This window comes from Sus scrofa, chromosome 4 (genome assembly GCF_000003025.6).
Source record: "Sus scrofa isolate TJ Tabasco breed Duroc chromosome 4, Sscrofa11.1, whole genome shotgun sequence".
NCBI lineage: Eukaryota > Metazoa > Chordata > Mammalia > Artiodactyla > Suidae > Sus > Sus scrofa.
This window is the reverse complement of record NC_010446.5, coordinates 16,229,974-16,247,227: the sequence shown is the minus strand read 5'-3', so window position 1 is coordinate 16,247,227 and position 17,254 is coordinate 16,229,974. Positions and strand designations below refer to the sequence as shown.

Here is a 17,254-nt window from a genome sequence, read left to right as displayed (position 1 = left end):
TCAGGAATCAGATCTGAGCCACAGTTGCAGCCTAAGCCTCAGCTGTGGCAACACTAGATCCTTAACCCACTGTGCTGGGCTGGGGATCAAACCTGTGTCCCAGTGCTCCCAAAACACCACTGATCCCATTGCACCACAGAGGGAACTCTCCTGTGACTTAATTATTAACTCAAGTGTAAATAGTTAACTAATAAATGAAGTAAATTCTAGAATTTGAAGACCTTGTAAAACATATGTAATCCTTGGGGTTCCCATCTTGGCGCAGCGGAAGCGAATCCGGCTAGGAGCCATGAGGTTGTGGGCTCGAGCCCTGGCCTCGCTCAGTGGGTTAAGGATCCAGTGTTGCCGTGAGCTGTGGTGTAGGTTGCAGATGCGGCTCAGATCTGGCGTTGCTGTGGCTATGGTGTAGGCTGATAGCAACAGCTGTGATTCAGCCCCTAGCCTGGGAACCTCCATATGCCACGGGTGAGGCCCTAAAAGACAAAAAAATATATGTATATGTATAATCCAGCATTCTGAAATTAATTTCAAAATATTCTAAAATTCTCAAATTAGCAATATTCTTTTGCTAATTTGAGAAAGGCACTCTATCGAAGTATGAAACCATAACTCAGTATTTAAAATAAAAGAGAGTTCCCGTTGTGGCTCAGTGGAAACAAATCTGACTAGTACCCATGAGGACACAGGTTTGATCTCTGGCCTTGCTCGGTGGGTTAAGGATCTGGCGTTGCCGTGATCTGTGGTGTGGGTTGAAGGTACGGCTCGGATCCCTTGTGGCTGTGACACAGACCGACAGCTGCTGCTCCAATTCAACCCCTAACCTGGGAACTTCCATGTTCTGCCCTAAAAAGAAAAAATAGCTGAAATTAATAATTAAGGAGATCTGTAGTTAGACATAAGTTAATTGAGCAAATTGCTGATCTTACTAGGGTTTTGGAGAAGAATGTTTTGGGGATTTCACTGGTTACTAAATGGGAGTGGGTTAAAGTTCGCTCTAGAAGCCCCTTCAGTGGACTGGATTCTGCTTTCTGTTGACTGACTTTTTGGAGGATACCACAGCTGCTGTCACTGGTTGGTTTTCAAAGTCAACTGTATTGAAACAAGTTGTTATTGATCAATTAGATTTAGAACCAGTCATGGTGGTTACCTGTTACCACGGCTATTGAATAGTCATTTCCTAGGAATGGGGACTCTTTTAATTAGGTATGAATTGTAGTAGGTTTGAGGAGCTTGCAATTTAAGATTGATTACGAAGGACTTTTTTTTTTTTTTTTTTTTTTGGTCTTTGCTGTTTCTTTGGGCCGCTCCCGCGGCATATGGAGGTTCCCAGGCTAGGGGTCGAATCGGAGCTGTAGCCTCCGGCCTACGCCAGAGCCATAGCAACGCGGGATCCGAGCCGCGTCTGCAACCTACACCACAGCTCACAGCAACGCCAGATCGTTAACCCACTGAGCAAGGGCAGGGATCAAACCTGCAACCTCATGGTTCCTAGTCGGATTCGTTAACCACTGCGCCACGACGGGAACTCCCTTTTTTTTTTTTTTTTTTTTTTTTTTGTCTTTTTGCTATTTCTTTGACGAAGGACTTTTTTTAGGAAGGTCATTTTGTTAGCCAGAAATCTAGATATATATATATATAACACAATTCAGCAGGAACCAGGGCCCTATAGTTACCATCAGGAACACTTTGGGAAAGTTTTTTTAATTTGTTTAATTGACACTTTTTCATTGACTGCTTGGAAGAAACTGACAAATTTCTGTTAACCTAAAATACTATGTTAACATGATGAAGGTTTAAAATCTATTCTAGAATCTAAAGACTTATGTTTTATTAATGGACGTGTTGAGGACAAAAAAAGGTGGGTAAATTTAATAACTACAGCTCCCTTTGATGATACAGAAAGGTAAAAAGTTTTCAATTTTTTTCTTCATAGTCAATTGGTGTCAACACTGGTTTGAATATTTTCCTAATCCTCCCATCAATGTTCTTAGTATGATAGAAAATGTTTTGGCATTTCATGACAAGGAACTCCTGCAACACTTCATAGAGCATGATATAACTTCCCAGGTAAGAAGTCTAAGGTTTTTAGAATAATACAACTTATTTCAAAAGCTAGCATTGGTTCTGGTATAAGTAAAACAGTATTTTCTTAAAAGAATACAATAAAAAAGATACTACTGTTATATTTTGAAAAGTACTCCATTCTTGTTCTTCATTAAACTGCTTTCCTGAGAGTCTTTAAAGAAGGGCCCAAATTAGGGTGGTTCTTATTCATAATTCTGTTCTGAATGATGATTTTAGTAGCTAAACTAAACACAAGAATATTAGCCTTGACCGTTTTGGCTTTTCCCTCAAGAACTAATACATTTATGGAGTTCCCATTGTGGCACAGTGGAAATGAACCCAACTGGTATCTATGAGGATGCAGGTTCGATCCCTGGCCTCACTCAGTGTAACTGTCAAGGATCTGGAGTTGCGGTGAGCTGTGGTATAGGCCGGCAGCTATAGCTCCAATTCAGCCCCTAGCCTGGGAACTTCCATACGCTGCAAAAACTAATACATTTTTTTTCTTACTTATTTTAGCTATATGCATGGCCTCTTCTTGAAACTGTGTTCTCAGAAGTATTGACAAGAGAGGAGTGGCTAAAATTATTCGATAACATCTTTTCCAACCATCCTTCATTCCTCCTGATGACCGTGGTGGCCTACAACATATGTTCTAGAGCTCCTTTGCTCAACTGTGATCTTAAAGATGATTTTGAGGTACAGATCCTTGTTCTTTTTTTTTTTTTTTTGCCTTTTCTAGGGCTGCTTCCCGTGGCATATCGAGATTCCCAGGCTAGGGGTCGAATCAGAGCTGTAGCCTGCTGGCCTACGCCAGAGCCACAGCAACTCGGGATCCAAGCCGCATCTTCTACCTACACCACAGCTGACAGCAATGTGGGATCCTTAACCCACTGAGCAAGGCCAGGGATTGAACCAGCAACCTCATGTTTCCTAGTCGGATGCACTAACCACTGCTCCACGACAAGAACTCCCCAGATCCTTGTTCTTAAGTAGCAGTTTTTTCAATTTTTTTTTTCAAATTTTTTTTCTTTTTTTTGGTCTTTTCTAGGGCCACACCCGAGGCATATGGAGGTTCCCAGGCTAGGGGTCCAATCGGAGCTGTAGCCACCAGCCTACGCCACAGCAGTGCAGGATCTGAGCCGAGTCTGCAGCCTACACCACAGCTTATGGCAATGCTGGATCCTTAACCCACTGAGCAAGGCCAGGGATTGAACCCGCAACCTAATGGTTCCTAGTCGGATTCATTTCCGCTGCACCACGATGTGATCTCCAGTTTTTTTCAAATTTCATTTATTTCAATTGAAAAATCAGTTTATTTGTAGAGTACCTATGATAAGTCAGGTACTGGTTCCACAGGTAGTAAGACTACAGCAGAGAATGAGTTACACAACCACATCCTGGACCTTGCGTTGTCGTGGGCAGTTCAGCAGGCAGTTACAGCTGACTGCTAGTTCTAAAAATCATAGCTTCAGAGAAAAATTTGATAATATTGGAGTTTTATGCTTTTTGCCTATTTAAAGGATGTTTAACAGTTGGATAGTTGTTTATTTTGTGCATAATCTTATTTGTATATTTGTGCATGATCTGGCTGGTCTGTGATAATCTGGAAGCTTATTACATGTGCACAATGGCAACTGAGAATTTTGAGGCTTGGAGGGACAGTGACTGAAAGCATGAGGTGGTTTTTAAAGAGAGTGGTTCGGAGTTCCTGTCATGGCACAGTGGTTAATGAATCCAACCAGGAACCATGAGGTTGCAGGTTCGATCCCTGCCCTTGCTCAGTGGGTTAAGGATATGGTGTTGCCATGAGCTATGGTGTGGGCCGTGGCTTGGATCCCGAATTGCTGCGGCTCTGGCATAGGACGGTGGCTACAGGTCCCATTTGACCCCTAGCCTGGGAACCTCCGTATTCCGCGGGAATGGCTCAAGAAAAGGCAAAAGGACAAAAAATAAAGTGAGAGGTTCTTTTGGTACAGGTTGAATTAGGTTGGTTTTGTTTGTTATTTTGTGGTTCCATCAAATTAAACTTTATTTTTGCTTCATGATCACAAGATGTGTGTGTGTGTGTGTGTGTGTGTGTGTGTGTGTGTTATGGAGGTGGATGATTTTGGATCCGATGCTGTTGTGGCTCAGGTTCGATTCCTGGCCTAGAAACTTCCACATACAATGAATGCAGCCAGTGGAGGTTGGGGGTAATCAAGCTTATTTTCAAAGGTGAATTTATTTTTGATTTTGAAGAAAAAGAAATCCCGTTAGATGAATGGATTTTGGATTTTGAAGAAAAACAAATCCCATTGTTTCATTGTTGAAGCAGTCTTCTATTGTAACGGAAGACTTCATTTTGAGTTAAAATTTTTAAAGTGTTATTTCAAGATTTCATAATAGGGCTGTAAAGCCTTATTACATTTTGAAAATATGAAACTGGATCTTCATTTTAAAACTTGGTTTAAGAAAAGCCTCTGTGAGTTTACCCAAAAAAATCCTCCTAAAGGTAAATTCACATTTACATTTTTAAACTCATTTTAGTTCTACCTATGATTTCTTTACTAGGTAAATCTCAATTTAAACAGTTTTCTTACAGTATTTTTTTCACCATCGGAATAACTTGGATATCAGTGCTGTAATTAAAGAAGTTTATCGTCTCATGGACACGACACCCACTGACATTCATCCAGACAGCATGCTTGATGCTTTTGTAGCCCTGACAAAAGGGCAATATCCAGTGTTTAATCAGTATCCAAAGTTTATTGTGGACTATCAGACGCAGGAACGAGAAAGAATAAGGAAGGATGAATTGGATTACTTAAGAGAGAGGTAATCATAGTCATAGTTGTTCTTTGATAAAAACTAAGTATGTTGTAGATAAGAAAATTCTCATGAAAAAATGTATGTAAATTACGAGGTAGTTATATAAAATCAGAGTTTGAAGGATGGAAATATCTTTAAAAATATTCTTGCGTGTAGACGTAAAACAGCTACCTGTTAACCCGGTAAATGTTTTGTGTTTTGGTTGTTCTTAGACTTAAATTACCCAGTCTTATTGGTTGTGTTTTGTCCTAATAATAAATATTATCTACTCAAGGCAGACAGTGGAAGACATGCAAGCTGAAGTTGACCAGCAAAGAGTTGAAGATGAAGCTTGGTACGAAAAACAGGAACAACTACGTAAGGCTGAAGAAACAAGGAGAGAAATGCTCTTACAAGAAGAGGAGAAGATGATACAACAAAGAGAGAGGTGTGTTTAACAGAAAAAAATCCAGACATCTGAGTTCCTTAAATAATTTTTCTTCCTTTCTTTTTTTTATTATTGTGAAATTATATATATTATATATACTTCCACTGTATGTAGCATTTCCCAGCTGTACTGTTTCCATTAAGCAAATATTGAAGTTAATAAATTGTAATACACGTTTCAAAAAACAGACATAGAATAAAAATTAGGGAGTTCCCGTCGTGGCGCAGTGGTTAACGAATCCGACTAGGAACCATGAGGTTGCGGGTTCGGTCCCTGCCCTTGCTCAGTGAGTTAACGATCCGGCGTTGCCGTGAGCTGTGGTATAGATTGCAGACGCGGCTCGGATCCCGAGTTGCTGTGGCTCTGGCGTAGGCCGGTGGCTACAGCTCCAATTCAACCCCTAGCCTAGGAACCTCCATATGCCGTGGGAGCGGCCCAAGAAATAGCAACAACAACAACAACAGAGAGACAAAAAAAAAAGACAAAAAAAAAAAAAAAAGAATAAAAATTAATTCTAGAGTTATACTGAGGATGATATATAACATACTCTGGTTATTCAGAAGTCATGCAAGATCTAAGGTACCTTAGAGAATACTGTTAGAAACATTCTGCAGTGGGCTGAAATGCCTTGCAGCACAGTGCTGGGTAAATCACTGTTAGTAGAACGTAATTTTTTTAAATTGTTTTAGACTTGTCCATGTGACCATAAAATTGAAACAAAAATGATTGTCCTATTGTGCATTTCATAACTTTGGAGGACAGGGAAAGAAGTATTCAGTGCTTATTCAAAAGTATTTTAAAAAGGCAGAATGTTTAAGTTACTCAAGATTATGAGATAAGCACTGAAACTAAGCCTAATTGATGGAAAAATCACTTCTATACATGTTTGTTGATGCTTATTCTTGGGTAGGACGTTATAAACAGATTTCTGGTGTGGGTTAAAAGGAATTACTGATCCGAGCCATTAGCCTTCTACTAAAATTCTAAAGGACTAAGCATACATAGTCTTTGGTGACACTGGAGCACTTGGGGGACGTTCTCTTTCTCAGATAAAGAATATTGATTGTATTGAGGTGAACTGAGCAGTAGACCTGTTAAAGAGAACTTGAGAGTGTGAATAGCCAGTTGCATGTGGACTTGTCATTTTCATGAATGCAGACTTGTTTCGAAATTGGGCATTTTTCACACATATGTTATAAAAACAGCAGTGTTACGAATGGCACCAGATACATGGGGAAAGCGGACCAAGATAGGCAGCAGGCCTTTCATTGCTGTGAAATATAATATTTTTCCATTTAAGTCTATATTGGAAAATGTTTTTAGTTATTCCTTTTGATGTATTTTGTGTTTAAGACTAGCTGCTGTGAAAAGAGAGCTGAAAGTAAAGGAAATGCACTTACAGGAAGCTGCAAGAAGACGTCTCTTACAGCTTCAGCAAGAGCAACGCGAAATGGAGCTAAGAAGACTGGATGATGAAATTGAGAGAAAGGTTTATTATTCATTTCTTTGTTCTCATACATTATCTCTATTTACTCTCATTTGAATGTAATGAACATTTTCAAATAAATATTACTCCTCGAATTCACAGTGGATACTAAATAGCCCCTTTAGTTTTATGTAATTTCCCTCTCCAGCTATTCTTATTCTCTTTTGTATTTCATTAATGGTTAAATATTTTAGAAATGGCACGAAAATTAGGCAAAATGACGAATGTCCTTGATGACTCTCTAAAAATAGAAATATCAATTAACCATGAAGTTAATTGTGGAAAAAGGGAAATATTCTCTTTTAATATAAAAATTTACACATAGCCAGTATAAAAATTTCCATTATAAAATATATGGAATTACAAATGGACCTTCACTCCTCTCATTTCATCCCCAAAGATAAATTATTTTAAAATGGTTATATATCTTTCTCTTTTTAAGGGTTGCATAGTATTCCGTTGCATGGTCAGGTCATAGTTTATCTAATCCTGTGCTGTTGGACATTTAGGTTGTTTTCAGTATATTTCTGCACAAGACAGGGCTAGATTGTACATTCGCAGTACAAATCCTTGAATACTTGCATACATATTTTTGTTAAGTAAATTCCAAGGTATGCCAAATTGTCCTTCAAAATGAACCCACTTAAGCTATTTTAAAAATGAGTATGTAAGTACCCATACCCTAGTCAGTTTGGATTGTGTCAGTCTTTTTTTTTTTTTCTTTTTGGTCACACCTGCAACATTTGGAAGATCCTAAGCCGGGATTAAACCCCCGCAGAGTAGCAACAACACCAGATCCCTAAACCCACTGCACCACAAGGGAAATCCTAAGAGTGGTTCAGTCTTAATATCTGATAGGTGATAGGTGAAAATCGTTTTGCTTTTTGTTTTTTTGCTAGTGATGTTAACTATTTATCCTCCATTTATAGAACTGTAAATGGCATGTCTAAATTGTTTGTCCATTTTTCTACCAAACTACTCTTTTTCTTACCCATTTACACGGGCTCTTTTATCACTCTCCAGTAGAAATAATGATGTGAGTGACATTGGTAATTTCAAGTTTTCTAATGGCCACATTAAAAAAATAAAAAGGATGAAGTTAATTTTAATATTTAATTCAGTATATTCATTTCAATATGTAATAGTATAAAGACATTATCAGTGAGACGTTTAACCTTTTTTTTTACTAAATCTTTGAATTGCAGGGTCAGTTTATACTTGCAGCACACCTCACTTAGGACTAGTCATGCATTGAACAGCTAACGTGAGGCTAGTAGCTGCCTCAGCATAGCGCCAAGGCATTAATCCTTTTTCCTCTCTAAGAATGTTTGTGGTATCTTTTTTTTTTAATCATGCAAAATATTTTAATTTTTGGATACTCAGTGTAATTTTTTATGATTTTTAGGCTTTGTGTCATGTTTATTAGAAAGACCTTCCAATGTAAGGTTATATTACCATGTATGTATGTTCTCTTCTAATTCTTTTTTTTTTTTTTTAAGGGCCACATATGCAGCATATGGAAGTTCCCAGGCTGGGGTCAAGTCCGAGCCACATCTGCAACCTATACCACAGCTCACAGCAACGCCGGATCCTTCACCCACTGAGCAAGGCTGGGGATTGAACCCACATCCTCATGGATACTAGTCCAATTCGTTGTTGCTGAGCCATGACAGGAACACCTCTACTGTTTTTTTTAATCTTTGATTATCTCGAGGGTCAACAGATTATTGTGCATCAGCAAATCTGACCCACCACCTGTTCGTTAAGTTCATGAGTTAGAATGCTTCTAACATTTTCAATAGCTAAAAAAAAAAAAAAAAAAAAAATCAAGAATAATATTTCAGGACATGAAAATTATGTTAATTTTTTAAATATATGAAATTCAGATATCAGTGACCATAAATACAGTTTTATTGGAACATGTAGTCACACTCATTTGTTTACATGTCTTTGGCTGCTTTTGTACTATGACGATAGAGATTTATAGCTGTGACACAAACTATGTCCCACAAAGCCTAGAGCATTTACTCTATGGCTGTTACAGGAAAAGTTTGCCAACCCCCGATATGTCTGAAAATTAAACGTAAGGAATGAGTTAGGGACCACGCTTACTTCTTTCCAAAGACGAGGCGATTTTCACAGCACCATTTGGTGATATTAGCAAAGTCATTTGCCAGCCGACAGCTAGTACATGTTCAGTGCCTTTATATACTGATCTCTTCCATTGCTGTCTATTCCTAAGCTGTTTCCACATTTTTGAATAACACCTTTGTAATGATTGCTAATTAGTAGGTCTAATTACCACAATTAGCCTGCCTTTCCAGTTTTCTTCAGTATTCTCAAGTGTTTATCATTTTAAATAGACTTTGAAGATTTTCTTTTTCTCTCTCTCTCTCTGAATCTCCACCTCTCCCCTTCCTATGGAAATTTTTATTAGGATTGCATTGAATTTACAAACTAGTTTAGGAAGTTTCAAACTTAGGTTTTTGTTTGTTTGCTTTTTAGGGCTGTACCCACGGCATATGGATGCTCCCAGGCTAGGGGTTGAATCAGAGCTACAGCTGCCAGCCACAGCCACAGCCACATAGGATCCGAGTGGCTTCTGTGACCTACACCACAGCTCAGGGCAACGCCAGATCCTTAACCCACTGATCGAGGCCAGGGATTGAAAGAACCGGCATCCTTCTGGTTGCCGGTGGGATTTGTTATCACTGAGCCACAACGGGAACTCCTATGATTCCCTTTAATTACCTAGTAAATAGGGTTGCTAATTCATTATTCTGGAAAAGTCTGTGTTCTTCCCCAGAAGTAATAGAGGCTTAGAACTCTGCTCTCTTTATTCCAAACTCCTTTAAGGTAGTGGAAGGCAGTATTTTCGTGAAAGAATCCTGTAAAGTCCTTTCAGTGGCGTGTTCTGGCCGCTGCCTCCCCTCCCAGCCTCCTTCCCTTCCGTTTCCCTGTTCTCATAATGAGCTCTGACCCTGCTAAACTGCAGAAGCATCTCTGTTCACAACTCGGGCACCAGCGGGAAAGACTGCTTGAGTCCAAAGTGACGTGGACATGTCTCAGCAGCAGGCAAAGTTGATCTCTTTTGCTCTGGTACATAGCTGTTTATATCTTTGAAAATTCATAAGCGAAAGAGTGTCTGTAATTGAAATTCTTAAAAAGCATTATTTGCTGTGCCAAACGTCTCCTCCACCTCTTAGTGTTATAACTCTTCCCGCTTGAACGCAAGGATCCCCACCTTTGTGCTGGCTGCTTTCTCTGCGACCTCTTTAGGTTGAACTGGTTTTCAGTCCGTGGTTTTTTACTTCTTGAATGTACGTATGTCCTTGCACATGCCACTGTGTTCTTGTCTTCACTGTTGGTTTCTCTCATTCTGTGTCTCCGATACTGTGCCCATGATGTCTAACATCTGCCTTATGCACGCAAGTTATGATGCAGTTATTGGCTCTTCAGCTTGATGAAATGTTTAGGGTAGATGCCTAATGGATTATAGTTTGTTTTGTTTTCCCTTTTTTGCTTTTCATGTTTCTTTTTTTTTTTTTTTGTCTTTTTTTTTTTTGTGTGTGTGTGTGTGTGTGTTTTCTGGGGCCCCACTCGAGGCATATGGAGGTTCCCAGGCTAGGGGTCTAATCGGAGCTATAGCTGCCGGCATATGCCACAGCTGCAGCAATGCCAGATCCTTAACCCACTGAGCAAGGCCAGGGATCGAACCCGCAACCTCATGGTTCCTAGTCGGATTCGTTAACCACTGAGCCACGATGGGAACTCCTCACATGTTTATTTATTTTAAAAAAAAATTTCTGGAGTTCTCCAGTGGCACAGTGGGTCATAGATCTGGCGTTGTCACTACAGTGGCTCAGGTCACTGCTGTGGTGCAGGTCCGATCCCTGCCTGAGTGCTTCATATTCTGTGGGTATGGTCAAAACAATTTTTTTTCTGGGAGTTCCCATTGTGGTTCAGCAGAAATGAACCTGACCAGTATCCATAAGGATGCAGGTTCGATCCCTGGCCCCACTTAGGGTTAAGGATCCTGCATTGCCATGAGCTATGGCGAGGGCACAAATTCGGCTTGGATCCAGTGTTGCTGTGGCATAGGCCAGCGGTTGCAGCTATTCAGCCCCTAGCCTGGGAACTTCCATATGCTGCATGTGCAGCCCTAAAAAGCAAAAAAAAAAAAAAAAAAAAAAAAAATTCTGACATGGATTTAATTTACTTTTTTTGATATGCTTGTTTTTTGTTCCTTTGTTTTTAATAAATATTGCTATTTTATTTTCATTTTTTAAAGTTTTATTGAAGTATAGTTGATTTACAATGCTGTGATAATTTCTACTGTATAGCAAAGTGATTCAGTTATACATATATTTGTTTTGTTCTGAAACACATAGTGTGTTATTCTCACTCCTAAAAATAATGAGATTTTAGGCAGCCAAATATTTAAGACAGTTCCTAAGATCCTCTATCTAAAGAGACCCTTATCCAAACCCTCTAGCTTACAGGAGTGAAAAGCTCCCAAGTAATCAAATTTTGCAGAAAAGTGAGCTTGAAGTTGGCTGGGTCCAAGCAGGGTACATACAGGTGGAAAAGACCACAAATTTTAACTTGGAGTCACTAGTTGCCAAACCGAATTTAGAAAAGTATAGAAGTTTAATCAAAAAGAACATTAAATAAATGTTATATTGAATAAGATTAAACATTTTATATTTTTATATCCACTGGAAATTCAAATTGCTCAAGTTTTCTAACTTATAATATGACTAATGTCATATGGAAAGAACTGCCATCTGTTCTCCCAATCTGGGTAGATGAGCATATGGTAATCGTGCTTTCCTTTTTAGAAAATTAAGCTTAACTTTAACTCATACATTATTCCTGGGTTCCACAGTGAATGTTAATATATTGTCAGTTACTCTGGCTTCAAAAAAACCAATAGCTTTTATTTTAAATGCATTTAGTGGGTTGTTCGTATTTGAAGATTACTTAATCTATTAAACAAAAATTATTTTTGTAATTTCTTTTTGGTATTCACAGTTTGTTGTTTGGCCTTAGATACATATGAGAGATCGAGAAATTGCTGCCACAGCGAAAGACCTAGAAATGAGACATCTGGAACTCGAATCACAAAAAAGACTTTATGAGAAGGTATATAAATCAACCATTTCTAATATAAGAAAAGCCGAGATTGTACAAACTCTTTTTCGACCTTATTTACTCAAGGTTGTTTAATGCTCATTTCATTTGTTTTTGCAAGAAGTGTCATCCAGGATTATAAAGTAGCCAGAGTGTCTGAATGTGCAGAGTTTGTTGTAATTCTTTAATTCATGTTTCTCTTAGTCTAGTATCTGAAATGCCAGATGTAAGGCCCAGATCTTGCCTCAGGATCTTTACTAACTTACCAAGTTTTCTTATATGTGTGTAATGACTGCAAAATTAACCCAATACTTCTCAAGGATCTATAAGGTAAATCAAACAAGAGCTCTAAAGGACCTCATTTATTTATTTATTTATTTATTTGTCTTTTTTAGGGCCGAACCCGCAGCATATGGAGGTTCCCTGGCTAGGGAGCGAATTGGAGCTACCGCTGCCGGCCTACACCACAGTCACAATGAGGGATCTGAGCCACGTGACCTACACCACAGCAAGGCTGGATCCTTAACCCAGTGAGCGAGCCAGGAATCAAACCCACATCCTCATGGATACTAGTCAGGTTTGTTAACCACTGAGCCATGAAGGGAACTCCCTATAAAGCACTTTAAATTGGAAGCTTCTGGAATCAAATAAGTACTTACCATAGCACATATAATTTAGTTTCTAAGACTCTGGAAAAGGGAACTTTGTTGCTACTCTAAGTATTTATTATTACTGGGGAGAAGCGCTATATTATTTAATGTTGAAACCTTAGGCTTCGCTTCCTTCACCCTCTTAAAGTCACACTGATTTTGAAATTAGTGATACATGTATCTGATTGTTTATTGCTCACATTAAATAAGATTTAAAACATGGCATCTATTCATAACTACAATACTTTTTACATTTCTGCACTGAACTTTTTTCTAAACCTGAGCCCCAGGAATTTATACTTTCACTAAGTCTTCCATGACGTTTTAATTAGAATTAATTCATTTGGGCTAAGCTTCAGATTATTTTTTACTGTCTTTTGGGGAGGTGGGGTGGTAGCAGCAGGAGGCACAATTTCAGAATTAACAGAAAATTTGCAAGACAAGTACTATGAATTTCCAAGTGTTTTTCTCTCAGATTCTCAAACATTAACATTTGGCTAAATTTGCATTAGCCTTCTCTATCTAACACAAACAGATTTTTTTTTCCTCAACTGTTTACGGATAAGTTGCAGACATGATGCTCTTTTACCCCTAAATACTTCATTGTATATTTTCTAAAACTAAGGAATCTTATTACACATAATCATGGTACAATTATCAATATAAGGAGATTAACATTATTATTATTCACATTTTAGAAGTTGTCCTGAAAATGTATTTAAAGTAAAAGAAAATTTAAGATAATCAATTTTTTTAGTTGTCATGTCTCTTTATTCTCCTTTAGGTTGGAACCATTCCTAAGTCTTTTCTTTATGGCATTTATATTTTTGAAGAATATAGGCCGGATATTGTAGCATGTTCTTCAGTTAGCATTTGTTGTTTCTCTGACTAGGGATGTCAAGCACCTTTTCATAGGTACATTGTCCATTTTTATATCTTCTTCGGAGATCATGTGGTTGATGTAAGGTCATACTTTTTTGGTTTTTAGTATGTCATGTAATTTTTTGTTGGAAACTAGATATTTTAAATAATATGGCAGTTTTGGAAGTCAGATTCTCTTCTCTCCTTCGGGTTGCTTCTTGTTTGGTTGTTTAGTGATTTTTCTGAATTACTGTTGTAAAGTCTCTATTCTTTGTCATGCGCAGCCACTGAAGTCTCTACTCAAGTAGCTTGGTGACTGGCAAAGTTCCTTAGCTCCCTTGAAGCCAGTAAGCCTCTATCTTTTTGCCACAGCACTCTGCCTGCATCATTTTGGAGCATACCTTCAACCCTCAGCGAGGTTGTTACAGCTCTCTTAGATTTCACTTCCTGATTTTACAGAACCTCAGCTCACCAAAGTTGAGCACTTAGGACCTTCTCAGATCTGAGCATCCACACAGCCTTTGGCATGTGTACATTTTTACACATGGCCTTTTAAAGTCCCAAGAATCAGAGTACCCATCATTGGCTCAGTGGGTTAAGAACCTGACTAGTATCTATGAGGATGTGGGTTTGATCCCTGGCCTCACTCGGTGGGTTAAGGATCTAGCGTTGTCATGAGCTGTGGTATAGGTTGCAGACATGGCATGGATCTGGCACTGCTGTGGCTGTGGCGTAGGCCGGCAGCTGTAGCTCTGATTCAATCCCCTAGCCTGGGAACTTCCATATGCTGCAGGGGCGGCCCTAAAAAAATGCAGTAAAGTCCCAGGAATCTATTAGAGTATTTCACAGCCACCTGTCGACATCTAATTGCCCAACTTTTCCTACAAAGCTTTTTTTTTTTTCTTTTCTACACCTGCAGCAAATGGGAGTTCCTGGGCTAGCAGTTGAATCAGAGCTGCAGCTGAGGCCTATACCACAGCCACAGCATTGCCAAACCTGAGCCATATCTGTGATCTGTGCTGCAGCTTGGAGCAACACTGGGTCCTTAACCCACTGAGCAAGGCCAAGGATCAAACCCACATCCTCACAGAGACTATATCAGATTCTTAACCTGCTGAGCCACAGTGGGAACTTCTACAAAGCTTTTTGATTAGCCTTTTGTTTGCTTTGTGATCCACTGCCTCTGAGAGTCAGTGTTCAACAGTTTCCCCTGTTTGTTTTCAGCAAACACCCCCAGGGAAAATGCTACAGGTGAGTTCTTAGTCACCTTGAAAGTGGGGTTTTCCTGGTCATATGATGATAGTTCTCTGGGAATGAGAGTTTGAAGAACCTCTAGCTTCATTTGTCCCTCTATTGGCTGCCAGGCTATGGTTTTTCAGGGCTAATGGCAGAGCTTAGGGGTGACATAGAATAGGAATAATACAAGTTTAAAATGCCATGAAGTTCATCTTTCTTACTAAGATTCAGCTTTTTATATGAATAAATACTGCCCAGATTGCTGTAAGATGTAGAATTCTGAAAAAGTTTGTTTTACCAGTGACTTCAGTGCTTTTATAGATGAGAGAATTTTCAGAGGTCCTTCCTCTTATTTTCACTGTTTGCTTTTTACTTTGAGAATTAGATTACAGTTTTTATTTGTATAAATACTGATATTCTAAAAAAGAAAAATATTTTTTCCTTTTTTGGTCACCCTGTGGCATATGGAATTCCAGGGCCAGGAATCAGATCCAAGCCATAGCTGTGGCAGTGCCAAATCCTTTAACCCACTGTGCTGGCTGGGAAACAGACCTGTCCTGGCACTGCAGAGACGCCACCAATCCTACCATGCCACAGTGGGAACTCTAAAAGTCGTTTTTTTGTGTTCTAGCATTATTATTATAGAGAGTGGTGGTTTTTTGTTTTTGTTTTTTTGTCTTTTTGTCTTTTTGTCTTTTCAGGGCTGCACCCTCGGCATGTGGAGGTTTCCAGGCTAGGGGTCGAATCCAAGCTGCAGCTGCCAGCCTACGCTACAGCCACAGTAATGCTGGATCCTTTACCCACTGAGCGAGCCCAGGGATTGAACCCACCACCTCATGGTTCGTAGTTGGATTTGTTTCTGCTGCACCACAAGAGGAACTCTGATTTTTTTAATTTTTTGACAGAATCTCACTAGAAATCAAGAAGCTGTTGCAAAAGAAATGAGAGAAGATGCAGATGCCTGTAGACGAAAAGCGGATCTTGAAGAACACATGTTTCATAGACTGATAGGAATGGATCAAACCCAGAACCAAAAAACCCAGAAGGTAAAAAAATGCCATAAATTAGTGCACCTATAAAGGGCAGTTTCCATCTGCTATTCTTGTAAAAGAAGGAATTCAGTGTTGAACTCTGTAAAGCTAATTTCTTTGCTTCAGTTATCACAGTTCTTAGAAACTCACATTATTTTACTTACAAGTTACTTACTTCATTGACAGCCATATGCACATGTCTTTTTTCTTTGCTTTTTGTCTTTTTAGGGCCACACTTGGAGCATGTGGAAGTTCCCAGATTAGGGGCAAATCAGAGCTGTAGCTGCTGGCCTACACCACAGCAACACCAGATCCGAACCACATCTGCAACCTACACCACAGCTCACGGCAATACCAGATCTTTAACTCACTGGGCGAGGCTAGGGATCAAACCCCCATCCTCATGGATGCTAGTCAGGTTCATTACCACTGAGCCACGACGGGAACTCCATATACATGTGTCTTTTATACCCTTTGAGAATTTCAAGACTTAGAAGAAAGTATTAAGGAACTTAACAACGTCACAAATTTTAGTGCCCTATGTTATAAAGTCTCAGAAGTTATCCCTGAGTGATTAGTTGCAAAACGTTAAGTCTCTGCCTGGTATATAAGCCAGCATTTCCAAAGTGTATTCTGGAGAATATCAAGAACTAATGTCCAATAAAATGGGAAAGACAAATATTAGAAATGCTGTCTAAAAGTCAGGTAACTTCATGCCAAATTTGACAATCTGGTACACTGTGAATCTTTAAGAAAATTTCTCAGACATCTTGTATAGAATTTCTCCTGGAGTATCCTTTCAGAAGTGCTGGCTTAAGTGATTTCACATCAAATTTGAGACCTTCAGGGAGGAACTTTGTCTGTTATCCCTTTAATGAAATGTTTGATGTGTTTGTGGCAGTGCCTGGCCCTGTTGCCAAAAGCAGCAGGAATAGCGTAAGAGTTCCCTATCTTCAGCTCTGTCCCTCGGCTGTTCCCCCCAGAATGTCCCTTTGTTTTCCTCACAGACTTTTGTCCAGTCTATAAGAATAGGTTCTTCTGACTGCTTTGCAAAGGATCGAAACATGGAAATTGGATAATTTTACCCATCCCTTACCCTAGAAGTTTTCAGCTTTGGCTCTCCATTAGAACCACCTGAAGAGCTTTCTAAAAGCACCAATATCTGGAGTTCCCATTGTGGCTCAGCAGTTAACAACCCTAGTATCCATGAGGATGTGGGTTTGACCTGGGTTAAGGTGGGTTAAGGATCTGGCATTACAGTGAGCTGTGGTGTAGGTTGAAGACGTGGCTCGGATTCCACATGGCTGTGGTGTAGGCCAGCAGCTACAGCTCTGATTTGACGCCTAGCCTGGGAACTTAACACATGCTGTGGGTGCAGCCCTAAAAAATAGTATAAAGTAAATAAAAAAATAAAAGCACCACTGTCCAGCCACTCCAGAGATTGCTTTGGTTGGTTTGTGTTGGAGCCTGGAGGTCAGCTTGTTGTAAATGCAGAGGTGATTCTGATATGCAACTGGGATTGTAAACGTGTGTCCTAGACACGTGGACACATCGA

General features: G+C 39.4%; 1 protein-coding gene across 15 annotated transcripts in view; it reads left to right on the top strand.

Moving 5' to 3' along the window:
• The window catches only part of TBC1D31 (TBC1 domain family member 31), a 72,390-nt gene that overhangs the window by 40,582 nt on the left and 14,554 nt on the right, over positions 1-17,254 (top strand). For 12 of the 15 annotated variants that reach the window (XM_021088959.1, XM_021088966.1, XM_021088965.1 and 9 more), the window contains 7 exons: positions 1,934-2,067; positions 2,584-2,763; positions 4,649-4,881; positions 5,150-5,302; positions 6,656-6,791; positions 11,841-11,933; positions 15,574-15,714. In XM_021088959.1, coding sequence (XP_020944618.1) covers positions 1,934-2,067; positions 2,584-2,763; positions 4,649-4,881; positions 5,150-5,302; positions 6,656-6,791; positions 11,841-11,933; positions 15,574-15,714 — 1,070 coding nt within the window. The remainder of the gene's footprint in view (positions 1-1,933; positions 2,068-2,583; positions 2,764-4,648; positions 4,882-5,149; positions 5,303-6,655; positions 6,792-11,840; positions 11,934-15,573; positions 15,715-17,254) is intronic. The other 3 variants (XM_021088972.1, XM_021088962.1, XM_021088971.1) reach the window with 1 other exon arrangement.